Raw genomic sequence first — 27,626 nt, 5'->3', positions numbered from 1 at the left:
TTTACAATTAGTAACTCAGTTTCAATTAAATTGAATTGATATTTTTTAGAGATTGAAAAAAAATTCAGATGCCAAAAACTTTTCTACTTTTTGGAGTAAGAAAAATAATAATAAGTCTAAAACCATGATGAAAATTGGGATGATTTCTATATCGCTTTTTCATGTTTGAGTAGTTTATTACGAATAGATTTAGTCATATGCGAATAATATTAACAATCAGTTTATTTTCTGTATACTATGTTGCCATTCATTACAGCCGGCATTATTATTAATTTAAATAGTAGATACGTATAGGTAAACATTAAATTACCTTGGGAGAAAATCGAGGAAAACTTGAATATTTATAATTTTCTGTTGAAGGTTTAATTTAATGAGTTTCATGATTCTTCTAGATGTATTTCAATGTGCTCATGCAGGCAAAAAACGAAGATGTCGAACGGTTTTATTCTTGTTTTCACTCAAGATTACTTCAAAGGTAAAGATGATGAGAAATCCTTTTCTTATTGAATATTATAGAACTATTTAAATGAATAGATAAGTATATGTTCAGTTTTTTCATTGTTGCAAATCAATTGAAAATTAAATCACAAAAATCTCATTGAAATAATAATTTATTTATTTATTTATTTATTCCAAATAAGGAGTACACACAGGAAATACATTACCAAAGAAAGTACCCACAAAGATGTCAAAAAAAATTATGAAACAAAAATGTTATGGTGTCTGACCAACAGAAACGATTTAAAAAAAATCAATTAAATTTTGAAATTAATCCCATCGTATTACAAGTCATCAAGAAGTACCTCAGATCAAAAAATTTTTTTATTGATCTGAAAGAAGTACATACATGTAATATTTTCGATCTGCATCCTGAAAGAAATTCCACATCATATTCATTCAAAACGGTTACTATTATAAAACATTTTACAACCTTTGGATGGTGAAAAATTTGCCAAAACTGGAAGGACGGGCGAAGCTTTTAAACATAACATTACAATTATTGATTTAGGCTATAATTCAGAGGAATTACCTCAAAATTCTTCAACATCACATGTATATATGTAAATTTTATAACTTTTTTCTAGATGTAATAAATGCAACTGTCAGGCACGAACCATATAGGTCTATCAATCTATCCATAGTTACATTTACCACAGTATAGACACCAACTGGTGTCTATACTGTGCATTTACTGACGATTGGAAACCATTCTAAAATATACCGGGTGGCCCACCCCAGACGCGATGCTCATTTTGAGGGAGTAAATGAAGATATTTTGAAAATCTTTTCTTGTGGTGTGTGTAGGGTGTCGCAAAGCACAATTTAAAATTATTTTCATATATACAGGCTGTTCGAAAACAAAGATATAGACCAAAGTTACACTTTTTTAAATGTAATATACTATATTTGACCTCAAAAATGGAATGACAAGCTCAAGTTATGATGAGTTCCTTCAGATTACTTCGAAAATATGGAGTTTTTTTAAATAGCAATTAATGAAGAAACTAGTTGCGCCAGCGATACAGACAGAATTTTTTCGAGTGGACAAGTTGGGTACTTCTACGCATAAAAGTAAATTTCAACTCTGGAATATACAGAGTGATCATAATTAATTCTCAAACATCAATTACAAATAATCGTCGAAAACTTTCTTATTACAAATGGCACACCCGGTATTTCTATATCTCATTGAACTTAAAAATTAATTTCGAAACTATCTTCATAAAATTTCCCTACATCTAAACCTGATAGTTTCTGAGCAATTTTCGAATTTTGATTCAAAACTAGTAAACCATTTTCGCCATTTTCTCGTAAATGGTCCTTCTAAGGTATAAAGTGATCTGAAGAAAATCATCATAATGTGAGTTTGCCATTCCATTTCTGAGGTCAAATATAAAAAAAAAATTAAATTACATTTAAAAAAGTGTAACTTTGGGCTAATCTCGACCCTTTATATATGACAATAATTTTAAATTTTGCTTTGCGACATCCTACACACACCACAAGAAAAGATTTTCAAAATATCTTTATTCACTCCCTCAAAATATGAGCGCCGCGTCTGGGGTGGGTCACCCGGTATATATCTACAGATAGATCATAGAAACGAAATCAGATGGTTTTTCTATCTTTAGTAACTGAAACAATGGATATATAGGTTTATTGAAAACGGCCGTTAATTGACAGTATAGGTATTCAAGAAATATATTGAACTAAATTTTGGTAAAAATAAATTTGATTGATTGATTTATTTTTCAAACGCAATTTCAGGATTCGTAAAGAGAATAAAATCGGCCAGGGGCCACATATCAGCGAGAAGATTTATTAAGTATTTTTTGGCCAGGAATAGGTTGACAATAATAGCCTAGTTAAACTAGTTCACATTGAGGATACCGACTAAATTTTTCTTGCGAACTTAAGTCATTAAAAAAAAAACTAATATATAGCTTTCTTTCGGACGCTCTTTCTAAGTATCCACTCAATCAGTATTTTCTCATTTTTTATCTCATCTAAATTCAGACTTTTTGTCATAAAATCATGGAAATAGTATATTTTTAGAAATGCATTTATGATATCATTGATGTCAGATGTCTTCTACGCCCTACGCCTATTTGAATCGAAGCTTCGCATTTCATTTCCATCCATACGAATAATGAGTATATTTTAACAGAAATTCAATACGAGCTGAATTTGACACCCACTCGGATGTCCCGCCCCTACACATGATGATTCACTTTGGCAAATTCTAAATATTGAGAAATCTACATATGAACGTGTCAATGACTAGATAATGATGAACTCATTTACTTATCTGATGAAGATAAGCCGTGTCCCTTAAAAAATATACATACACTAGTGTTTTTCCGCTGAACTATTCTTTGAAGATTGTTTAAAATGATTTTCTTCAGGACAGCGATCAAATTATCCGGATTCGAAGTTATAAATTTCCCTTTTTATGTCTCAACGAATCAAACGAATTCACTTGAAGAAATCAGAAATTCCCCCAACAGAAAGCTTTCAAACTGTCTGATTCAACATGAGATGTTTTGCTCTGATATCTTTTAAGTTTAGTGTGAAAATTGTTTTCGATCTGAATTATTTTCATGTCACAACATTTGCGGATAACTGAGGAATACCATTTATAGCAAACGCAAAAAGAACGATAAAGCTTTCCAGTAAACACAGGAGATCCAATGGACATAGATTGAAGGATATATAGACCACTCATATAGACAAACATATAGTTTGTCTATGGACCACTCAATAGAATGAGCTCTTTTTACATGATATTCCATTGCACAGGATCTTTACATAATTGCAGGGCCGTCGCTTTAGGGGAGGGAGGGGTGTGCTCCCCGGAGCACATTCAAAAGAGCGCCAAATTGACTGCGGAGGCGCATAATAATCATAGCAAACTGCCTGCCTAGTGCCTCGCCATCTATACCTTTTCAATATAAAATTGAGATTTAACAAATTTGATAGTGTTATATCAAAGAGTAACAAGTTGTTACTTTTTGGTTATATCTCAATTTAAAGTTTAAAAGGCATAGTCGATTTATATCGTGTGCGGTGTGTGTAAACCCCCAGCTATACGTAAATATAAATAAATAAACAAAAAAATAAAACCCCTGAATCCTCATATCAATTTATCCACGAACTTATATAATGATCAAAATCTACAACTAAGTATTTCAGTATTCAGTATTTGATAGTGTTATGGATTCGTGCGAAAAGAAGTTCTAACCATCTGGAGAGGAATTCATCCACTTGTCCGTGGGGGGTAGACTATCCAACATATATGTGGGCGAGTTTCCCAGTTAACTTTTCTTAATTTTTCTTTCGTAATAACCTTCTGCAAAGTATGTTTTAAAAAACATTAATAAAATCGATTCAGCCGTTTTTACGTAATGCGATGACAACGCAAAAGAGGGCCCCATTTTTATGTTGAGAATAGAAGACAGCAGTTTTCAGACTATTCCTCAATATCCTTGATTATTAACCCCAATATAATATTATTGAGTATTAGCTCTCAATACATTGCAATACTATAGGTATTGCGAATACTCAATAATGGTGATATTTTTTATCTATCTCAAATGGTGGCATAATATAAATTCACTTATGAAATAATAGACAGGGTGAGTCTTTGACTCGTACAAACATTTTAACAGTTGATTCTTGAGGCCAAAAGAAACACCTTTTCCTCCACCATTTTTTCCGAATCGGCTCGGTTTAAAAGATGCAGGCTGTTGAAAAATCATAAAAAAAATTTAGATCTCTCTCACAGAAGATTTCATCGAATGAATTTCGGAATATAGTTTTTCATTTATTTGATTAATCTTTTTCGAACCCACGTCTTCCAGTTTTCTCATTATAACCATAAAAATACCAACAAAAATTCAACTCTCGAAACTAAGTTGGACAATATTTAATGAATATTTGAATGTTTGGTAAAATAAAAGTATTCTTCATATTTTCTCATATAATGCGCCATTTTCGGGTATTATTTGATGTGTAGTCACAGATTTAGCAAGTTATTCTGAAGGTAATTTTGTTTTTCCAGGGATTGTACGCAGCTCATTATGAAATCTTAAAATGTCTATTTCTTTTGATCGAATCGGAAAAAATTATATGGGAAAAAATTTTACTTTTGACCTCAAGAATCTACTGTTGAAATATTTGTACGAGTCAAAGACCCACCCTGGTATACAGGCTGTTCCAAATTAGGTTGACACCCTTGCCAACTCCGTTGTTATTGATGCTATATACGAATTCTGTTAAATGGGCAAACTAGTAGCATTTTTAATGGTCTTCTCGATGCCGTAAACAAACAAAAAATTGAGAGTCGCGTTTTCAAAATATTTCATAAAATGATATTTTTTTAATGGGACACCTTACATATTGTCATGCATTTCGATTTGTAATAACATTATCAACAACGAAGCTCATACATATCACCTTTTTCCTAAAGTTGAAAATGAGCGACTTATATGCAAATATTTATTTCTTTTACTAGTACAAAAAAATTTCTTTGGCAATGGTGCCACCCTGTATAGGCACAGTTGCAGGAATGTTCATTAAGATTTCATGCCCCATCAAAATATCTGTCATTTTTAAAGGGAATAATGGAGGATTAACATTTTGATGGAGTATTGAATTTCAACGGACTTTCCTGTAATAAAGATAATGTAAAGAATTTACATCAGTTTCATTGTATATACGGGTTAAGTAGTCTATACAATGCCAATGTAATGTAAAAATGAAGTTTTATTTGTGGCGGACATTTTTCCATAACAGGGACGTAAATTTTCTTATACTAACATTAAATCGCATTGTTACATTACATGTTATATTATTTATAAAACATTTGTCACTTGACCAATGTTTGCTGGCATGGACAAACTAGCAGAGACATTAAAGCTCTGGGGATCTGAAAAGAAACAACTGAATGCATAGTATGTAGGCTGGCCTACCAATCATACATATGGGCATGGGAAAGCCAGTCTTAAATCCTAATGACACAATAGCCAAGGCTCCTGATGACGACGTCGAATTCGCTAATACTACAGTGACTATATATTACCCATATATAGTATTATGTCACTGTAGCTAATACCATCGATGACCTCTTTAGGGTTGACTAAGTAGGGAAGATCGAAGATAGTGGTTGCAATTGGGAAAGACTGATCAAAATTCAATAATAATGAAGAGTAACAATAGAGACATGTAGGTAGAGTCTTTGTCAACGTTGCATGGGTACTGTGGCCTGGCATACTGTATGGAGTAAACTGAAATCTGAGGAAACATAATATGTAGGATGGCTGAATTTATAATCATGTTAGAAACAGTGAAATATGTATATTTCACTGATATTGTAATATCTCTTGAATTATGAGGTGGACAAAACGATGTGAAAATTCGTTTTTGAAATATTCCAAATACTTTTGCAGATATACAACATGCTGGACAATCTTTTTTTTGTTTCAACCTCATTCAAACTCTTTTTCTTCTTTAAACAGCCCTATGCAGTCCACTCCTGGACATGGCCTCCCCTGCCAGTTTCCATGCTTCTTTGTCTTGTGCTATCTGATGCCAAGCTCTACCAACACTCTCTTTGACATCATCTAACCAACATTTTTACGATATCAACATTTTATGAATTTCGGTCACCCCCTTAAAGAATCACCCTGTGTAAACAATTTGGAACCTCTTCAGGGATGATGACAAAAAGACTTACTTGTATCATCCTTAGTAAAGTTAGAATTCTTTGGAGATGAACATATCCTGAAAAAGTATATATGGAAAGGGTATAATAAGGAACCATCTAGAAGATGTATTGAATTTAATCCAAGAAACCAACGTTTGACATACCATACAAGTCTCATGGGCTGAAATGACTTTTTCTATTGATTCTTACAACCTTCAATCTGTAACTGCACACTGAGTATATACATATATGATCATGATGAATTTTCTCCCAATTGTGATTTGAAGTTTCACATATTAATCCCCCAAGATATCCTTCTGCTTGCTCTCCAATATTCTTTCCCCTTCAGTGATGTATTTATCTGCTAAAGCTTTCAGCTGGTTTTCTACACTTCTGACCAGATCTTCTGATATACCATCTTTTCTTTTTAGTGATTTTGTGGTTTTGTTTTGAATATCTTTTATACTATCCCTGCATTTGATAAAATATTGTTTAGCATTCTTAGCAAGGCTTTCCCTATGTTCCATTGTTACTCTGCAAAAAAGCAATGTCAATAAGTGATGTTTAATAATATAATAATAACATACATAAGACATCAAATGAGGACAAATTGACTTTTTCTCAGCATATCTGATTTAAGCATATGCAAAGAGCAAAGATGATGATTCGGTAGAATAATTTTAAAATAGAATGATATTGGGTAGGTATTTAAATAAAATAATACTAACTTAGGAATAGGTATGAATATAGTTGTTCCATCTTGTTGAGGATTCAAGTTCAAACCTGATTTCTGTATACTCTTCAAAACTTCTGGAATTGCTTGAGGAAAAGTTGACATATTCAGGATAACTGTTTTAGGGTTCTTCCTACTTATTTGTGCAAGTTCTTGAAGTACATGTTCTTGGCCATCCAAAGTTACTACAAGAGATTCAATGGAGCCTGAAAAAAATTTCGTTTACAGATTACCTACTTGTGTATCTAGTTGAGTGAAATGTTAGACATTTATAATGAAATCGGAATTTGATGCAAGATGATATTCTAAGGCCCGGTTGCTCAGTTTATATAGGAAGCAGAAATTAAAGTTGATCCTAGATTAACCTCACAGAATTGAATGGAATTGTCGAAATTAATGTAGAATCAACTTTAATCCTGGATTGAGCACCTGGGCCTAAATGCTCATAACTGGATTGATTGAAAACGAATTGATAAAGCTAAATCAATCAAGAGCTGATCGAGATTTGTTAAAATAAGTGCTATGAGCTTTCAGAAATTTTGCCAGTACATAATTCATTCAGAAAACATCATGTAAGAAAACTCGTGCAAGGTGCAATATAGGATTATTAAAGGTTTTCCAAAGAGGAAATACACATATGAATAAAAATTCCTAAACAGTGGTCTACCTGCAGAAGATCTAATCGATAAGAACTTTGTGAAATTTTCTTTCATTTGAGTAAGGGCATTGTCCATTTGTTTCTTTATTGATTCCACATTAACCACCTCAGCCATTTGATTCTCATCGATTACAACTTTACTTTTGCCTGTAAATAACATAATGCAAGTTATAAATAAATACAATATAGAATACAATATTAGCACCTTTTTCTTTTTTCTTATCTTTTCCTTTAGCATAATGCCTGATAACAAAAGAAATATCATTCCTTTTATAGTTTGGAAAATTAGAGGCTAAGAAGCAATTATTTTGCATTCGTTGATCATGCTCCTGTGCTAAAGTAACAGAATGAAATTTTTTGATATTGATTTGTTTATTAGTGATTCTCAGTTGACGAACAATTCTTAAAATTGGCGTGAAATTCATTTTTCCAAATCATAAAAATAGCTCTCAGTCTGTCGATGCCTTACAATTTTCACATTTCGAAAGTTAGGTTAGGGGCTAGAGAGATGTCAAAAATCCACCAATCAAACTGAAGGCGCCAATTTTTGAATATTGGTGGATTTTTCTATTCTGAGCATTAATTCGTGGATCGACGATTTTACATTAAATTTTCGAGTTAAAGGAAACTTGTCTCTGCTTATAGGATTTTTCCTTCTGGTTCAATCACAAAAACATTCATTTCAATATGTCAAGCTGCCATAAAATCTCTCGCAGCGTACAAATCCAATTCTGCACAAGTAGATTTTTCAACTTATTTGAGCACCTGGAAACACAGGTTTCTGTCACAATGAATCATCGTATATGCCCTAACCAGAAGAACCAGCAATTAAAATTAGTAGTAGTTAGGGACCCAACAAACACAATATACAGCAACTGTACAAATACTGCACTACAAGTGCCACCAGAATGCAGCACATAGTTTGCTGTACTGAAACTGCACAGTTTCTGTATTGATAATTCTGCATTTTCAAAATGCAGTTTTTAATGTACAGTGACTGCATAGTTTCTGTATTGATAATTCGGCATTTTCAAAACGCAGTTCTTGATGTACAGTGACTGCATAGTTTCTGTATTGATAATTCTGCATTTTCAAAACGCAGTTCTTGATGTACAGTGACTGCATAGTTTCTGTATTGATAATTCTGCATTTTCAAAACGCAGTTCTTGATGTATAGTGACTGCATAGTTTCTGTATTGATAATTGTGCATTTTCAAAACGCAGTTCTTGATGTACAGTGACTGCATAGTTTCTGTATTGATAATTGTGCATTTTCAAAACGCAGTTCTTGATGTACAGTGACTGCATAGTTTCTGTATTGATAATTCTGCATTTTCAAAACGCAGTTCTTGATGTACAGTGACTGCATAGTTTCTGTATTGATAATTCTGCATTTTCAAAACGAAGTTCTTGATGTACAGTAACTGCACAGTTTCTGTATTGATAATTCTGCATTTTCCAAACGCAGTTCGTGATGTACAGTGACTGCATAGTTTCTGTATTGATAATTCTGCATTTTCAAAAAGCAGTTCTTGATGTACAGTGACTGCATAGTTTCTGTATTGATAATTCTGCATTTTCAAAACGCAGTTCTTGATGTACAGTGACTGCATAGTTTCTGTATTGATAATTCTGCATTTTCAAAACGAAGTTCTTGATGTATAGTAACTGCACAATTTCTGTATTGATAAACCTGCATTTTCAAAACGCAGTATTTGATATACAGTGACTGCACAGTTTCTGTATTTGCAATTCTTCATTTCAGAAATGGAGTATTTGATATAGAGTTAATAATAGAATCTAGAATAATAATTCATAGGAATTCCTAAAACTTAAACATATACCTTCTTCAAGAAGTTGAAAATTCGATTATGAAGGTTAAAGAGACATTTCATAAACAGATTTAATTCCTTTCATTACCAAAATATGGATTATACCCATGGTAGAAGAATACTTCATCTCACTATGGTGGTACCAGAATTAGCCAAATGATGGCATCACTGCTCTTGACGGTTGCGATCACAGGGTAGCATACACGTCCATTGCGGTGCAGCATACGCCAAACGATGGCGCCACCGGCGACGCATTACTCTATATCCTCTACGTAACCGGCGTTTATAGCAGGCACAAACTACGCTACTTCGACGATTGTCGTAGGTAACTCCTAGGGTTCATTAACACCCCCAAGAGCATTGGCCATTCCTCAAATTGCGTGAACTCACCCCTGCACTTACCGCCAATGCCAAAATATCTAGTGAAATTGAAAATTTTCGATTTGCAGTATAAATTTTCTGTTTATATAGGTAACTTCTCTTCATAGAATATTGTTTCGTAATTGCAAGTTTTGGTATAGTGTTCACACAGCGACTGCTACATTTGAAGTGTAGCTTACTGTATAGTGAGCACAGTGTCTATTGTATATAAAAAACAGCTTGCTGTTCAATTTTTGCACAGTGACCAAACTGCATATAACATACAGCTAGCTGTACAGATTTTGCACTTACCTGCTGCATTTGAAGTGCAGCTTGCTGTACAGTTTTTGCACAGTGACCACTGCATTTAAAGTGCAGTTTTTGAAAAGAGAATACTGCATTTAAAGTACAGCTTGCTGTACAGTTTTAGCACGTCACTGCTGCATTTGAAGTGCAGCTTGCTGTACAGTGATTGCAATACCATCGCTGTTTTTGAAGTGCAGCTGTGGCTGTATGTCGAATGCAGTTTGTACTGTACAATAACTGCACAGTCCACCGGGTCATATACGGTCCTTTTTGGTGCAGTTATTGCATTACCGTCACTGCAGTCAATTGAAGCAACGAAGTACAGTTTTTGTACAGTGACTGGATTTCAGTGTTTGCTGGGGAACGAAATAACAGCTAGCTGTATTGAAAAAAGGGTTCTTATATATTGCACCCCATATAACAACACAAGAATATCCTAGGTACCAAACATTATAGAGTTACTCCATATTCTTTGCTAGGTACCTTACCTAAGTCTCTTTTATGTCCCAAAGTGTACCGTTGGTATAAGGATTTGATTGGTATATCCCTTGCTTGGATATCCTGATTAGTATTTCCTAGGGATATCCTAACTGCTTCATTCCTGACTTGTCCCATTCATGTCCCAGTAATCCCCATGAACAAGACCTTCATGTCATGTCATAATTTTGAACCTCATATTTTATGACCGCAGGTTAATTAGAAGAGGTGGATTAAACGTCTGGTTATTGAAGTAAGGTTAAAAGTTGTATCAGTATCAGCTATCAGCTTAGTAGTGGTCGCACACAGTATTTTTTTTCTTTGAAAAGTTTTTAAGAAATTGTCGTAATTTCGTGACAACGGTCTCTGGCAATTTCTTATATTTGTTAATTTGACACAAGTGTGAATTTACATCTTGTTGGTAAATATTTTTGGACCCTGCTGTCCCTAACGAGCCGCCACTGCTTCCAATTATACCGGAAATTGCATGTATATACTGCTTATTTCTTATTTAAAATGACAGCAACAGGAATTTATAGCCCCCTCTGTTGTCTCTGCCCCCAATCAAACAACATTTCAGCAATGTACAATGTGAAATACCCTGTCTGTTCAAAAGATTTTATATTATGATTTTCTATTATCTTGTAAGAAAACAAACTTCACTTTGCCCAAATTTGAATGAATTGATGGTATGTAGGTACTAATTGCATTTTTATGAAAATAACAAAACAATTGTAATGTAAAAATCATCATCTGTATTGAATATTATTTTTGAAAAAATGCGTCTTTGGAAGATCAAGTTGATTCTTTCCTACGAAATTTACTGGAACGTCTTTGACTGCCAATGGAGTTCGCGATCAATTTACTGTTCATTACACTCTGATTATCTAGCTGAGAACTCATGTACAAGCTCTTTGTTGCTTCCTCATCTGTTGATCCATTAGCAATAACCGTATTCAATTCTTTTTCGTGTTTCTCAATCAGTTGGTTCCTCCTCTCCTCTTTAACTTTTTTGCAGATCTGACTCGTTCTAATACCGGCACATATAATTTTCGAATCCAGCTCGCTCATTTGGGATGTTATGCTCTTGATAGTGTTTTCTGTATGATCCCTTTGAGGTACGATATCGATTTCGTATGTTGTACCTACATTTTTGAAGAATTTTTCATGGCATTGACAGCAACAACTTTCCTTTCGAAAAACACCATCATCACCTTCGTTTGGTACAGAAGTCGACCAGTGACATCTAGAATGACGACTTTTTGAGCTTTCACGGTCGGAACAGTCTTCAGATGTTTTCGGACGGCAATCTTCACAATACTTATTGTGATACGTTTTAGTTCGGTTTTTACATTTGGGACGATTATCATTCAGACAAGTTTGAGTGTCACATGGGAGGCATTCCACAATCTTTTCTTCGCAATATTTATTGTGACATGTTTTGTTTCGATTTTTACATTTGGGATGGCTATCATTCAGACACGTTTGCGAGTCACAACATGGTAGATACTCTGCCACTTTTTCTCCGCAACATTTATTGTGACATGTTTTGGTCCGGTTTTTACATTTGGGGCGGTTATCATTCAAACAGGTTTGTGAGTCACAACGTGGAAGATACTCTACAATATTTTCCTCGCAACATTCACTATGACATGTTTTGTTTCGGTTCTTACACTTAGAACGATAGTCATTCAAACAAGTTTGCGAGCCACAATGTGGAATGCACTCTACAACTTTTTCTTCGCTACAATTGATTTTACATCTTTTAGGAACCCTGATCTCTTCGCACTTTTTGGGTGTATCTCTTATAGAACATGGTTCTTCCCAAGATTCATCACAAGTATTCAGATTACATTTGGGGTAGCGGGTAGAAGTTTCGTTTCCCTTGATATTATCGAATAAATGAGCAGGCGGATTGTTCAGCCAATCTATGAGTTCTTTACATTTCTTCAGGATTCCCTGACTGGTATCTATTATTTCGACTTGCCATCCTTTGGGCTCTTCGTTTTCGCAGTCTGGTATTTCAGCCACCCAGGCTACTCCGAATCTACCTACTGTTTTATCGCAAGGAGACCTAGAATGAGTACAATCTTCAGGAAGGTGTTTTATACTTCCACATTTGCTGTGCTCTGACCATTGTTTTCGTAGTTTGCAAAAACGATTTTTCCAATGATAAGAACAACAATCTGGATAACAAGAGTTGCAATCCGGGGGACTAGAGCAACATAGTTTACAACGACAAGATTTAGAATGAGACATTTCTAATACCAAAGGACCAAAAATTATGCAATTGATTTTGAACCATGATAAAAGTCAAAACTGACAATTCTGGCGATTCAGTGATTCCCTTTTCTTAATTTTACTTCAGTATTTCAGGGATAACACATAACATTGATTCATGCAATGGTCTATTTGTAACTGAGATCTTATCAGAAAAATCACACTCTTCATCAGGCATAATAGCAACAATGTATTAGATCTAAGTATTGTATTATTAGTTTCGCAAGAAAATTTGGCTATAGAGAGATGGCCACAGTTATTTTTCCACCATTTTGGATACAACGACATGATTATTTCAAATTAGGTGCCTTCGTTTGGGATATACAGGATAATATTCATCTTATGAGTTAATTTTCACAGTTCAATAACTCTTGAACTAATCGACCAAATGATTTCAAATTTTGAAGTTTTATTTCCCTTTACTATCGCCTTTGTTCAATATTTCTGAAAGCAAAAGATCCAGATCCGTTATGGGAAAATTATAGGCTTTTCCTATTTTCGTGAATATCTTGTACGTAAACATTATGATTTTTTAGTTTTCGTAACCACAAAAAATTTATTCAAAATAAAACGTCATAAGCTAGTCGCACATTGAGGGCAGCGTAACCTAGCACAGCACAGCGGAGTAACTACAGAGGCAAATATTATAGAGTACAGGGTGGGCAAAATTCGTTGTCTACTGAGGGGATCTCGAGAACTATAGCAGCTAGAAGAAAACGGATGGCACATTCTCTAGCTCTTTTTTCATGACTAATCCAAATCTGAAAACAGAATCGGCCTATCATTTTTAGATTTCGAGTTATAAACAAAAATTGAGATTTTGACGATTCCGAAAAGTTCTCATAACTTTTTTGTCTTCGAAGTAACAGATCTGAAACTTGAACCTTCTTAGGCACTTTCATACGTAGAATCTGCTGACAAATTCCAATTCAAAAATAACAAATTCAATAAAAGTTTGCATTTAAAAAAATGAAAGTTCACCTAATGATTCGAAATGAAAAAAATATTTTGAGGTCATTACTGGACTCTACGTAAAAAACTGCCTGTAGAAGGTTCAAGTTTCAGATTTGTAACTTCAAAGACAAAAAAGTTATGAGAACTTTTCGAAATTGTAAAACTCAAATACGAAGTATCGAAGGAGGCTGTGGTTTTCACCATTCTTTGTTTCTCCGAAAAAGAACTCGGAAATGTGTCATCCGTTTTCTTCTAGCTGCTATAGTTCTCGAGATCCTCTCAGTAGACAACGAATTTTGCCCACCCTGTAGTCTCTTGAACCATTAGCAGTCTCTTGAATAGATTCAAATTATAAGCAGATCTGATAGAACATACACAATCCATTATGAAAAGTGATCGGTTTTGCTCTTACAATGTCACATATAGGCCACTCATTCTTTTTCGATAGGTATATACTACTTTGCACTACAAGGAAACGTTTCATAATAGTGGCTACAGGAAAGGGATGTTCGTTGCTTTTACTTTGAGAAAACACCACAGATCCACGTTTTATATTCGTGGCTACAGTAATGAGTTGTAATGATTTCGTATATAACGTTGATGTAATGTTTTTTATTTCCTATTGAATATACGTTGAGGAAGTACGCTAAAATAACGTTACATATTGAAGACTACAGTAACAAGTTGTTGAATGGTATCGTTTCAACGTTAATTTAATGTTTCTCACTTCCTATTGAATACACGTTGAGGGTGCACTGAAATAAAAACGTTTCATGTTAGTGGATCCAGAAACCAGCTTAATCATAAACGTTGATTATATGTGAAATCAACGTATGGTGGAATTTAGGCTTCGAAATAACGTTACGAAATTCAACGAGTAACCTTGAATCAGCGTCCCCCACCACATATAAACGTATAATACACGTGTGTGTGTTTATAGGGTTGGAGGTCAAAAAAGTAAACCAGAGTTTCGCAATAAATTAAAAGAAAGAAGATGTCCACCGAAATTGTGAAAATCGAAAAATTGGTGTATCGAGCCATCATCAAGCTTCAAAAGTGGTGAATTTTCCATTGAAGATGATGACCGATCAATAAGGTAAGTTTCTGGGTCAGTCCCCGAAAATATCGATGCAGTTCATGACATGATTTTATCAGACCGTCGAATTGGGCTAAAACGGATTTTTGAAGCACTGAATATTTCATACAAGCGCGTTCATTATATAATTCACGTCAATTTGGACATGAGAAAAATTGCTGCAAAATGGATCCCCAAATGTTCGAATGCTGACCAAAACCGTGCAAGGGTAGAAGCATCGCGTTCTATCTGTGCTCGATTTGAAAACGATGTAGACTTCTTAAACCAAATTGTTACTATGGATGAGACTTCGGTACATTTCTACGATCCAGAAACGAAGCAACAATCGATGGCGACCTTCTGGTTCTCCAAGACCTAAGAAGTTTCGTGTCCAACAATCTGCTGGAAAAGTTTTTGCTTCAGTTTTTTGGGATTGCCATGGAGTAATCATAATTGATTTTTTGAATGAGGGTAGAACAATAACCGGAGATTACTATTCGACATTACTGACCACTCTACGGGAAAAAATTAAAGTGAAAAGACGCGGAAAGCTATCCAAAGTTGTTTTGTTTTTGCAGGACAAAGCCCCTGAACACAAATCTCATGTTGCGATGTAAAAAATTCGTGATTTAGGGTTTGAATTACTAGAACACCCCCCTTATTCTCCATATTTGGCTCCATCCGACTATCATTTCTTTCCTCAACTGAAAAAAAGTTTAAAAGGTCGTAATTTTTTTTTCCAACGAGGAGGTAAAAGCTGTGGAGGTCTGGTTTGCAGAGCAAGAGGAAAAATTTTTTTTGAAAGGTCTAGAGACGTTGCAGGCTCGCTGTAATAAATGTATCCAATTAAGAGGAGGATATGTTGAGTAATAAAATATTTTCACATTTAAATTTTGTTTGGTTCTATAGTAGGCTGAGAATTTTCCATTATATCCTCGTAGAGTGCAAATTGATTACCACGAGGGTAATTATCAAATTGAACATGAATATAAAATATAACTTTAAGAGAGGTTGGTAGTTTATTCTGTGAAATAATCGTTCCAAAAACTTCCAAAATGAGAAGTCGCAATGTTTCTGTCTATGGTGCTTTTTTTATACCTTCTATATGATGTACCTTTTTTAAATCCACATTGTGAAATCTCATTTGCCCACTGGTAATTCCCAACAACTTCCCTGTGACTGAAACGGGTTGAGACACTCTGTAGATCATAATTTAATGCAAGAATGATATTTTGTATGCTCATAAATGAATTATCGATTGAACGTGAATAAAGTGATATTATAATCTGTCAATCAAGCGCTGATCAGGGTTTGTTAGTGTTGATAACATACGAATATGTATTTCCAATCTAACACTTTCTGTGGGTCCAGTCATTCGAACCCTACCCCACGTTCGCTTTATCAGCATCCCTGAGCAGGAGCAGGAGGAGAATGAAGTAATCGAAACTTCTTTTCTTTTTCACAAACAACCATATCCAGTATACACATATACACCATTATAGATTTCTTCAATTTAGGGAAGATTGCAGTCGACCAGTTTTTCACAGCACGCGCGATTTTTTTCGCCGCGTATTACCTTTAGATATCGTTTTCTGTTTGTCAGGTCCGCTGTGCGTTGACATGAGGGTGAAAAAATCGAGGGTGACTACGTTGGGGTAAAAAAATGCCAGATTTGCATTACCGAATATATTATTCCCAGACGAAACGAACTTTCTGTATTCTCCTGCAGTCTTAATTTGATTTCATTACTATGTTCGTTAGTGTTATAGTCTTTTTTACTATATACATGTTTGTTGTTTGCGTTTGTTGAATTTCCAAATATGCCGCTTCAATTTATTGGAAATACTGAACTTGATCATTGGCAGAAATGAAGGGATAAACTGGCAAAATCATCGTTAGTGTACATACCTACTTCTTAGATAAGAAAAACTACTTCTAAGGTTAGAAAAAAGAACCTCCTGAAAATTTTAATACATATCGCAATATGCAGAAATTTTTTTCAGATTGAAATAAATGGACTCAAATCGAAAGAGGATAAAAAGCATAAGCTTGCTGTCTAGATCTCTATTAGGTATGAAAAACAATGAAGAACTATTAGTGCCTTCACTAGAAAGTGATGAATTATAAAAAAATATTCTGAAATTCTTGAACACAAATTACTACTAATTTCGTCTCGTGATTGAAGTTTTTGAAGGGTTATCAAAAACATGTAATTCATGATTTATCTTTGATAAAAATCACGATTACAAAAATAAATGAACATGTAAGTGACGAGTTCTTTCATTTCTTTTCATTCCTTTCAATTATTATTCTACTAGAAATCCATGTTCCTATAACACTTCAAAATCATCAAACTTTTCTGAAGAGTCTGTCATTGACCTCAAAATATACTAAAATAAAAGGAAAGATTCGAATTAAAAATTTCATCCCTATAACGAAAAAAATCACTCCCTGTCATTCTAATGAACTCAACAACCTTCTACCCTTAGTAGTGGGTGCATAAAAACGCCTCAGTTGTATCTGAAATGTTTTGTAGTTTGAAATAAAACTTACATCGATTTTCTACATTTTATAATCTCTATACAGGGTGGGCTTTTTAAAACGAAACAGACGAAACAACCACCTTAATTGTTGAGGAAAGTAATTACCAATAATAATTATTTCGTTGTCTAATGTTGACAATTAACTGTTACCATCGTAACCACAGAATGAATTAGTCAAATAATTGATGATTTCACATAGCATGGTTAGCGGAATGACTGGTACTGTACGAAATTCAAAATGGAATATCTCAAAAATGAATGCATTAAATGAGAAAAAAATTAATATGTTGAATTCAGGATAAAAAGGCCTTTCAAATGAGGTATCACTCACCCTATCTTTTATATTCAAAATTTAGGGGTTGGTGTTCTAACATCAAGGGTTGAAGCGATATAGTTGTGAATTTGATTTTGAAAGTTGTCCCCCTGAAAACAAAAATCGACGTGTCCGAGCATTTTTTCGAAATAAATTTATTCCGCCCGTTATCTCGTCCGTTTCGTTTTAAAAAGCCAACCTTGTATAGAGATTATAAAATGTAGAAAATCGAGGCAGTTTCTTGAAAGTGCTTGTGTTAGTTATGTTGAAAAAGTGCTAACAACAACATTTCAACATAACTAACATAAGCACTTTCAAGAAACTGCCTCGATTTTCTACATTTTATAATCTCTATATAGAGATTATAAAATTTAGAAAATCTATACAGAGATTATAAAATGTAGGAAATCGGGGCAGTTTCTTGAAAGTTCTTATGTTAGTTATGTTGAAAAAGTGCTATGATCTCTATATAGAGATTATAAAATGTAGAAAATCGGGGCAGTTTCTTGAAAGTGCTTATGTCAGTTATGTTGAAATGTTGTTGTTCGCACTTTTTCAACATAACTAACATAAGCACTTTCAGAAACTGCCTCGATTTTCTACGTTTTATAATCTCTATATAGATTTTCTACATTTTATAATCTCAATGTAGAGATTTTAAAAAATGAGAAAGAAAATCGAGGCAGTTTCTTGAAAGTGCTTATGTTAGTTATGTTGAAAAAGTGCTATGATGTTTCCCCATTTCATCCCATTTTTATGACGATTGTTGGAATGTTTGAACAAGAAGATTGTGAAGCCCATTGTGAAAAAATTCGTTAATAATGTAGACGAATTTTATTGTTGATGTTTTGAAGTATTATTCTATTTTTTAAACTTGTGTCCTAAGTATTTTCTGTGAGTTGGTATCGAAATGAGACATTTCATAAAATCGTGTAAGTTACTTAAAAATAATTAGAACAATTGTGTCGTCTGGTTGCAAAACCGGCCAACTCCTCAATTTTCGGAGAAAATTTCTGTTGATTTTACTAAGTCCTTTACTAACATATCCACCCATTGGCAATGAGAAACCATAACAAAACCGGTCAACTCCGTGCGTTTTGGGGGTTAGAAAACTCCAATGTGCTGCAAAAGCGGCCACATCCACTCGTCAGTGTTTTTCAAAACCGGTCATCTCCAAATTCAACAGGTAGGGAGGTGGCGCTAGTGTTCCCAGTGCAAAGGGAGGTATTCTACAGAAATGAGCTTGGAGCCAGAAAGTCGGTGGTGAAGAGCAAAAGAAATATTATGAGCAGTAGGCTTGATGCCGTAGCTACAGGTACTGTAATAAAGCCCCTGAAACTTCGTGATGTCAAAAAATTACTGACGAAACATTATGGACCAGATTGGGACAAAGACGACAGATTAATTTTTTACAGAAACATTTTGGCTGACTTGGGTAACGAGGAAGTCTACGAGGAAAGAGATGACGAATCCTTGGAGAATAATGATTTCAATTATGTTATATACATAATTATATATTTTTTTTATAAGTTTACTCAACCTAAAATAAAGTTCAGTTACACAGAAACATTGTGAATGATTTTTCTTGGCTAAAACCCCGCTATTTGATGTCAATTTTATAGATACTTTAAGCTTTAGTTTGTTGCAAAACCGGCCAACTCCAAAGTGGGTTGCAAAACCAGCCAAATCCTAACTATAATTTTGAATTTCCCCCTCCCAGCACTTTCCCCCAGATTCTCTTATGGTGCTCTAAAACCTACTATCCTAGTGACACATTAATAACAAGAGATTTGGATCCTATCTCCAATTCCCTAGTTTTGACAAAAAATCGTCTCTCCTGAAAAATTTTCTGTTATGGAGATGACCGGTTTTGCAACCAGACGACACAATTCGGCAATCCTAAGTTTCCATTTTCATAGCCACGTAAATATGGAACGAGCCAATATCTTAAACGAAACCACATGGTCAAATCAGGAGATAAGTTTTTTCCCACTGCTTTGCTATAATTCAGCTAACAAACGGTCTAAGGTCGTATTAAGACCTATTTCAGTAATATTTACGATTTTTTTCAACTTTCTCATTTTGAAAGTTTTGTATAGGTGATTTTTAGTGAAACGCTTCATTTTGACCCGTTCTACCAAGCCTCATCTTCAAATACACCCTGTAAATTACATTGAATGGAATTCCTCATCAGGACGAAATAATTTTATCCGAAAAATTGACACTTTCCCCCATGTATAGGTTTCTTTTCTCGTGCAAAATAGCTCTGTTATCCTTACTAACGATCCTAGAGGGAATCCTTCAATGACTTTGAATTTTCCTGTATGCAGTTTTTATTGATCATATGCAAATTCCGCGAATAATGATGCTGAATAAGTTTCCGTCCTGCGAAACTGGAATTTCGCATAATAAACGCACCACAACGGATTGAAATCAATATCGCGAAGTGTCACGTATAAAAGCTGATTAGCGTCGGCGATGGGGGCGGCACCATGACGCGCCGCCGTCTTGACGTCACACCCCTCGTCTCCCGTAGGCGCTCAAAATAGATGCGGTACTATCCTTATCGTTTCCAGCCTAAAGGACATGTCTAATGAGGGCCCTTCCGCAACTGGATACTCTCCCTTTTGAGATTACCGATTTCACTGGAATTGAAAATGCAAACGCGGTCGATGAGAACCCTCCGTTGATTAGTTTGGAAATGTGAGTCAACGGAGAATGATCATAATGAAGAGAATTTCAATAACAGCGCAAGATTTGAAGTATTGAAAAAAATTATATATGGATAGAATGCATTGTAAAATGTATAATATTCATTGGGTTATGGAAATTAGATTTATCCTACCAAGCACATTTTGAGCTGAAATAACCACATATACAAAGTGAATTAAATTAAGGCACTTCGGTATTTACGTTTTGTAGAAAGGTTAATTTTATTTTGCCATTATCACCATTTAGAATAAACTCAACCTAACTCTTCTTATAAAGTGTGCAGAAAAAACTGTTCAATGGACGAATTCAGGAACGTTTGCCAACCTTGTAAATAACAAAAAAAACGCTTTCAATGGAAACGTATTTTTTTAAAATTATATTTGTGCCTTTCGGTTGCTTTCGATTTTATCGAATGAAATGAATTTCGGAATTTAGTTTTTCATTTACCTGATGAATGTTTTTGGAACACAATATTCCACCTATATCTTTTCTCATTATGGCCATTATGTGCCATAAAAATACCAAAAATTCGAAGAACCCAACTCTTGAAACTAAGTTGGACTCTATCTTATGGATATTTGAACGTTTTGTGAAAAGTATTCTCATATTTTCTCGTATAATGCGCCGTTTTCGAGTAATTTGAAGTTAAATGTTATATGTGAAATTCGAAAAATTGGGTCCAAATAAATATTCAATCATTCATTCATTGCTCTATTTCGTTACCAAGAATAAACGTACAAATGAATTGGAAAAAAAAATCTGTGCTATCAACCCTAATTTCCTAGGGCTACTTGCGACTGTGTACCCCCTGTGACTGAAGAGACCCAACCGTGACCTACAGATCCTTCCACACATGGGCATGGATAGTCTCCACAACCAGATCTGGCCGCAGCTGTATTTTTCTCTTGTCTCCATTATAACTGTGGACCAAAGACCTACACTGTGATCTGTCTAACGCTAGTTCTTCCCATTTATGAATGGCATTAACTGATTTTAGGGATTGATGCAGTATATCGAAATCGCTTATACTGGCCTCCTGGTTTTCGAGCTTCCTCTGTGAATTCGCCATACAGAGCTATTTTGGGAAGTCTTGTGTCCTGCATCCTGCATCCTCAGAATGTGGCCGCTCCATCTGAGTCGGGCTCTCGTTACTTGAGTCTCAATTGTTGTACAACTCACGCGCTGCAAGACTTCTGCATTTGAAACTTTGTGAAACCATCTGATGTGCATTATTTGTCTTAGATGACTTTGTTGCGTTTGTTCAAGCTCTTTAATATGTCTCCTGTAGTGTATCCAGCTTTCGCTTCCGTAAAGAATCGTTGGGAGGACCACTGCTTTGTAAACAGCTGTCTTGGTCTTCAGATTGAAGTCGTGATTTTGAAACACTCTTACCTTTAACTTCCAGAATGCCCGTGATGCCGAATTGATATGGTTGTGTATTTCCGTGTCCAGGTTAGCCCTAGTATTTATGGAGCTTCTCAAGTATTTGAACTGCTCGGCCTGTTCTAGGGTTTCATTCTCCAGGCTGATATCTGTTTGAACGCTTTCTGGCGGACTAACCAGGATTTTGGTTTTGTTAATATTGTGTCTAAGAGTCTAAGGCCCAAAGCTTCGTGTATATGTTTATAGGTGTCCAACATTATCTGTAGATCCTCTGAGCTGCTAGCGATAAGTGTGCAGTCGTCTGCATATTGAAGTTCCGTGATAAACTTGGTACGGGTTTTTGCTCTGAGGCGCTTCAGGTTAAATAGGCCTCCATCAAATCTGAATCTTATTCCAACACCTCTTACAGGCATACTCATGTCAGCAATTATCGAGACGGCTATGTCGAGAATATTGAACAGTAAAGGCGCTAACACGCAGCCTTGTTTTATTCCAGAGTTGGTTAACCCTTAATTTGCCAAGAGCATTTATAAAAAACCAACGTTACTAACTAATGACGCTGTATTTTCAACAAACTTGTATGCATGGCGGAAATAGTTGTGGGTTTGAATGAAATGTGGTCTATATATGAGGGGTTCAGAGTACCCGAAAGATTCTTAGCCGTGTGCAAAAGCCTCCATACCAACAATACCGCTAGAATACAGCATAATGGCTATACAACCGACCATTTCTTAACCCTTAATTTGATTCCGTATCCTTTGAGATACGCTATATTCACGCAAGTAGATGCAGAGGGCTGCATCAGGTTGCATAATGTAGTATATTATATATGAGAGGTTCAGAGCTGAAGTGAACCAAGTCCATTCAGGCTAGTTTTGAGATGAATGGCTTATAAGTTGTTTATCACCAGTTAATTCAAAAGTTACTTCTGTAGATTTCAAAAGGTTAGAATGTAAGCATATGCTGACATAAGAATAATAATAAATAAAGAAGTCACTTTTGAATTAATTGGTGATAAACAACTTCTAAGCCATTCATCTCAAAACTAGGCTAAATGGACTTGGTTCACTTCAGCTCTGAACCCCTCATATATAATATACTACATTATGCAACCTGATGCAGCCCTCTGCATCTACTTGCTTGAATATGGCGTATCTCAAAGGATACGGAATCAAATTAAGGGTTAAGAAATGGTCGGTTGTATAGCCATTATGCTGTATTCTAGCGGTATTGTTGGTATGGAGGCTTTTGCACACGGCTAAGAATCTTTCGGGTACTCCAAGGCGACCCATGATTTTCCACAGCGCTTTCCGGTTCACCGAGTCGAAGGCCTTACTTAAATCGATGTAGGCTGTATAGATCCTTGATTGTTGTTCACGGGCCTTCTCTTGCAGCTGTCGCAGTGTGAAAATTAGGTCCACCATACCTCGATTTGGTCGAAAGCCGCACGGGGATTCAGGTAAAAGCTTCAAATATAACTCTTTTTAAAAGATCCACAGATGAGAAGTGTCACAGATTTAGCTCGTTATTCTGAAGGTAATTATGTTATTCCAGGGGTGGCACAGCTCATTTGAAACTCTTTTTTGTAAAGTTAATAATATTAGAGTAATCGACCGCTGCCCCATGGCGCGGACACCCTGTACATGTAGAAAATTGATACAAAATTTTTTTTGGTATATTATTCGACGACCGATTCTCCGATTTGTACCTGATCGGTAATTGCTCTGAATGTTTTGGAAACTACCGCTAGATATTAAGGAGTAGGTAGAGTTAATTGCTTGTTTATATATTTTCGTTCGGTACTAAATATTTCAGTTTACCTTTAACCACCTGAAGATGCTAATGTGATAGTGGTTAAACAACTCATGCTAGTGTAAATCATAGAATTTTGTTTTTAGTTCAATTATGGATTTTCATTGACTATTAATCACTACTCACGGGGAGACAGGGTTTTTTTTACTGAGGTTTTTCCCTAAGCTCTTGTATCATACTCCAAATTGTATGGTACCTCGTTACACTAACCTTTGCTAAAACTCATACATATGCTATATTGTTTGATAACTAAAAATGTATTGCTGACATTCAAAAGAATATATATATATGTATATATATTGAGTATTAATGATTCTGCATGTGTAGATATTTCTTGGTGTGAACCAAAAACTATGTACACTACTACCTGTACAGGGTGAGCAAATTTCGATGTTTTAGCACTACAGCTTTTAAACCAGTGGTCAAAAACCTTTTTTCTTAATATTTCTATGGTTTCAACTTTTGATGAGAATAGAAAAATGTAGCATCTTATCATTACCACAGTCTCCTTCTATTAGTCCTTTCATTTCTATGCTTCTTACTCAATTTCTCCAAGATTCAAATTTTGTGAAAATTGGTAAAAAGTATAGAAAGAATGACATTGCCGGACGGAGACTGCTCTTGTTATAGGAAGCTCTATTTTTCTGTGCTCGTCAAAAGTTGAAACCATAGAAATATTGAGAAAAAAAGGTTTTTGACCATTTTCTATTGTTTATATTGATACAAATTATATGATGTTATATATTTTTGAAATCAGTAAGAATTACGATTTCAGAAAATTGCACAGAAATCTGTTGATCCCATTTAAAAAAACATAACTTTGGGTCATAGCTTCGTAATTAAAAATCCTGCTAAAAAGGCAAGCACGCCACTGGATTCTACTTAAAAAAGTGCCTGTATAATGTTTCAATTCCAGAGCTCTATCATCAGTATTAGCGGAGATATAAATTTATTTCGAAATCGCCATTTTTCCAATTTTCGCTTATAACTCGAAAACAAAAGAAGGTTGTCCACAAAATGACTACTACTCTTGTTAGTTGCTCAGAAAAAGAGACCGAGAATGGGGTATCAGATTTTGTCTATCTCCACTGGTTTAAAAGCTGTAGTGCTAAAACATCGAAATTTGCCCACCCTGTACATATTCAAAACATCAATATCGTTCTCAGAACAATCTCAGAATAGTTTCCTGAATGTGAATTTTTTATTTGCATTTCAATACCTTTGATGAGTCAATAATTCAATTTAATGTCGTTAACCGTCGACTCGCTTTAGGATTAAATTGATTCGGAAAATTCAATTAATGGTAAGACTGCAAGAAGAAGACCGAAGATTGTAGGATAAGAGAACAAAATGGAAGGGCCGCAGGGAGAGGGAGGCTGTGAAGTGTACCGGACGCAGGCAACTCGAGTGGACACGCTAAAACAGATTGCCTAATCAATTCCTTGTGTCCGATCCGACTCAATCAATCCAAATCAAACTTTCCGTTCTTTTTACTTCCGAGGCTCGGATTGCCGGTCCTTCTCGAGGATATAAAACGCATGATGCAGTAATCATCAGTCAATCAGTGGCGTAGTCACACGAAGGTTTGATTTTTCTTTCTCTATCAAACTGAACTTTTGGGTGTGATATGATTCACCATAAATGTCCATCCATATACAGGGTGTATTTGAAGGTGAGGCTTTTTTTCCAACAGAAGGTAGAACTGGTCAAAATGAAGCGTTTCACTAAAAATCCCCTTCAAAAAACTTTCAAAATGACAAAGTTGAAAGAAATATTAAAAATGATTACTGAAATAGATCCTAATACGACCCAAGACCGTTTGTTAGCTGAATTATCGCAGAGCAGTGGGAAAAAACTTATCTCCTGATTCGACCATGTGGTTTCGTTGAGGATATTGGCTCGTTCGATATTTACGTGGTAATGAAAATGGAAACAAGATGGCCGAATTGTTCTTATTATTTTTCAATAACTTACACGATTTTATGAAATGGCTCATTTCGATATCAACTGACAGAAAAGACTTAGGACACAAGTGTACAAAATAGAACAATACTTCAAAATCTCACCAATAAAATTCGTCTAAATTATTCACGAATTTTGTCACAATGGGCATCGCAATCTTTTGGTTCGAACATTCCAACAATCGTCGTAAAAATGGGATGAAATAGCAAAACATCATAGCATTTTTTCAACACAACTAACATAAGCACTTTCAAGAAACTGCCTCGATCTTCTACATTTTTTTCACCCTAAATTGCACGATACAACTATTATGATTCTCTCAAAAGTGACCTGATGCATCTAATCCGATGAACTTGGTACTGAACCATTCATTGTCCAGCCATATGTTTATGTTTTGTTTCGTTTTTGCGATGCCAGAGTCACCTTCCACAGTCCCGTACTTGAAATTCAATGAAATCATTCTAAAAGAAATTATAGAGTCATATGTTTGGGCCCATTTGAAAAACATAGTGTACCTATTGTGAAATGGAGGTGTAGGGTGTAAAATAATCGAGTCAACGTTGCTAACGTATATCTAACCCATTTTTACATCAGGCAAAATTGTGTGAACATCAAACTAATGTTGAAAAGTGATTAATTTCGTGAATGATTTAGGGCAATTTTATTGGTTTATCTGAACCATTCCATAAAAAATTGTTTGCTTTTCTATTGACTTTTGAATGCTTTATATTAATTACTTTTATATAACTGATTTTTTATATTAGTTTCCAATCATCGTGGCTTTCTTTCTTGCCCTTTTGATTTCGTTGTTTCATTCCATTCGTGTAATTCTGTGGTGTTATTCAATTAATGTTACGCGTTTTCTTTTGTAGTTGAGTGTTTTTGTGTTTTCTCCTTGGATTTCTCGTTTTCTGCTTCACTTGTGTGATTTGCTCCTGATGATAAGCTGCATTAGCTCGAAACATGTTGAGTATTGATTGAAATCTATTACCTATATTTATATCTGGAATAGAAATGGTTTTTAGTTTATTTGGACGAATTCTATCAGTCATGAAAAACGACTACACTTTAAAAACATCCTGTATTTTTCAACGGAGTTGTATTCTGAGAAAAGTTAAGTAATAACATGATTTTTTGTACCAGAGGAACTGAATGTTGAATAATTCGTATAGCAGTCAGAGACTCACCCTGTGTCTTAAAAAAAATTATTCTTTTCAAAATATAAATTAGACCTCTGAAGACTGTTAACAATTATATTTCTGTTATAAAGTAAAGATAGACGGGGTACCTAAAACGAATTATCAATGACAGTTAACCCTTCTGAAAATTATGGTTTTTGAAAATTAGAATCCATTGTCAATAGCAATAATTTTTTTTTAACTCTGAGAATTTAGAAATAAACTTTCAGTATGTTTTAAAACCTGTAAACTTATATATTTGGAAATATTCTAAATAAAACGGCTAAATTAGGGGTTAATTGAATTTTGATCTTGAATAACTTTCGACTGAGTTCATTTATCGAAAAATGACCTTTTTTGTAGAGTGTTAAATACTCTACAAAATAAAGAAAGCATATTGCAATGCAATTTATCGTTCATGAGTTATAAAAATTAGAAGGAAAACATTTTATTTATTGTATTATTCTTATGAGGTATTGAAAAGTGCGATGCGGACAACCTAAACATTAATATTAAGGTTACATATTTTCAGTGGCCTATTTTGGCATTTGAACAAAACTTTTGGGCGTGGTTCCGAGAAAAAATAATTTTTTTGTTTTTTTTTTTTTTGAAACGCCCTAATGTTGAGTTAGGTACTTATTATTCATCCAATCAATCCAATGGACTAGCAGATGGCACATAATTACCTTAATCATTTTTCAATTGCCCCCATATTTTTTCTCCAGTTTTTCATGACAATTTCGGCAGCTTTGGAAAAAGGTTTGTTCCGTTCCTAAGACTTTCGGTGATAAACGAAAAATCTCATTTCTTTCATTGCGTCCCCCTCATTTTCTTAAAAAAATA

At 34.7% G+C, this 27,626-nt stretch overlaps 2 protein-coding genes across 2 annotated transcripts; both read right to left on the bottom strand.

Moving 5' to 3' along the window:
• Window positions 1-6,482: 6,482 nt before the first annotated feature.
• Window positions 6,483-8,093, bottom strand: LOC123322593 (ribosome-recycling factor, mitochondrial). The gene is made up of 4 exons (XM_044910539.1): window positions 7,802-8,093; window positions 7,606-7,743; window positions 6,934-7,144; window positions 6,483-6,739 (listed from the first exon to the last, which is right to left on the bottom strand). The coding sequence occupies exons 1-4, from the start codon at window positions 8,019-8,021 to the stop codon at window positions 6,502-6,504; spliced, it is 807 nt and encodes a 268-aa protein (XP_044766474.1). The 5' UTR covers window positions 8,022-8,093; the 3' UTR covers window positions 6,483-6,501.
• A 3,082-nt stretch (window positions 8,094-11,175) lies between these two features.
• Window positions 11,176-12,900, bottom strand: LOC123322592. The gene is made up of 2 exons (XM_044910538.1): window positions 12,706-12,900; window positions 11,176-12,645 (listed from the first exon to the last, which is right to left on the bottom strand). The coding sequence occupies exons 1-2, from the start codon at window positions 12,828-12,830 to the stop codon at window positions 11,367-11,369; spliced, it is 1,404 nt and encodes a 467-aa protein (XP_044766473.1). The 5' UTR covers window positions 12,831-12,900; the 3' UTR covers window positions 11,176-11,366.
• Between the last annotated feature and the right edge of the window lie 14,726 nt (window positions 12,901-27,626).

The sequence above is a fragment of the Coccinella septempunctata genome, chromosome 1 (assembly GCF_907165205.1).
Source record: "Coccinella septempunctata chromosome 1, icCocSept1.1, whole genome shotgun sequence".
Classification (NCBI taxonomy): Eukaryota; Metazoa; Arthropoda; class Insecta; order Coleoptera; family Coccinellidae; genus Coccinella; species Coccinella septempunctata.
This window is presented reverse-complemented; position numbering and strand designations above follow the sequence as displayed.

Bases quoted from the DNA above. Each gene is read 5' to 3' on its own strand.
- LOC123322593 (XM_044910539.1), bottom strand. From the start codon at position 8,021: ATGAATTTCACGCCAATTTTAAGAATTGTTCGTCAACTGAGAATCACT. The intron at 7,145-7,605 runs GTAGACCACTGT...AATTTTTTTCAG, and splicing joins ATCGATTAGATCTTCTGCAG to GCTCCATTGAATCTCTTGTA. The intron at 6,740-6,933 runs GTTAGTATTATT...GCTTTTTTGCAG, and splicing joins ATATTCATACCTATTCCTAA to AGTAACAATGGAACATAGGG.
- LOC123322592 (XM_044910538.1), bottom strand. From the start codon at position 12,830: ATGTCTCATTCTAAATCTTGTCGTTGTAAACTATGTTGCTCTAGTCCC. The intron at 12,646-12,705 runs GTCAGAGCACAG...TACTCATTCTAG, and splicing joins TGCAAACTACGAAAACAATG to GTCTCCTTGCGATAAAACAG.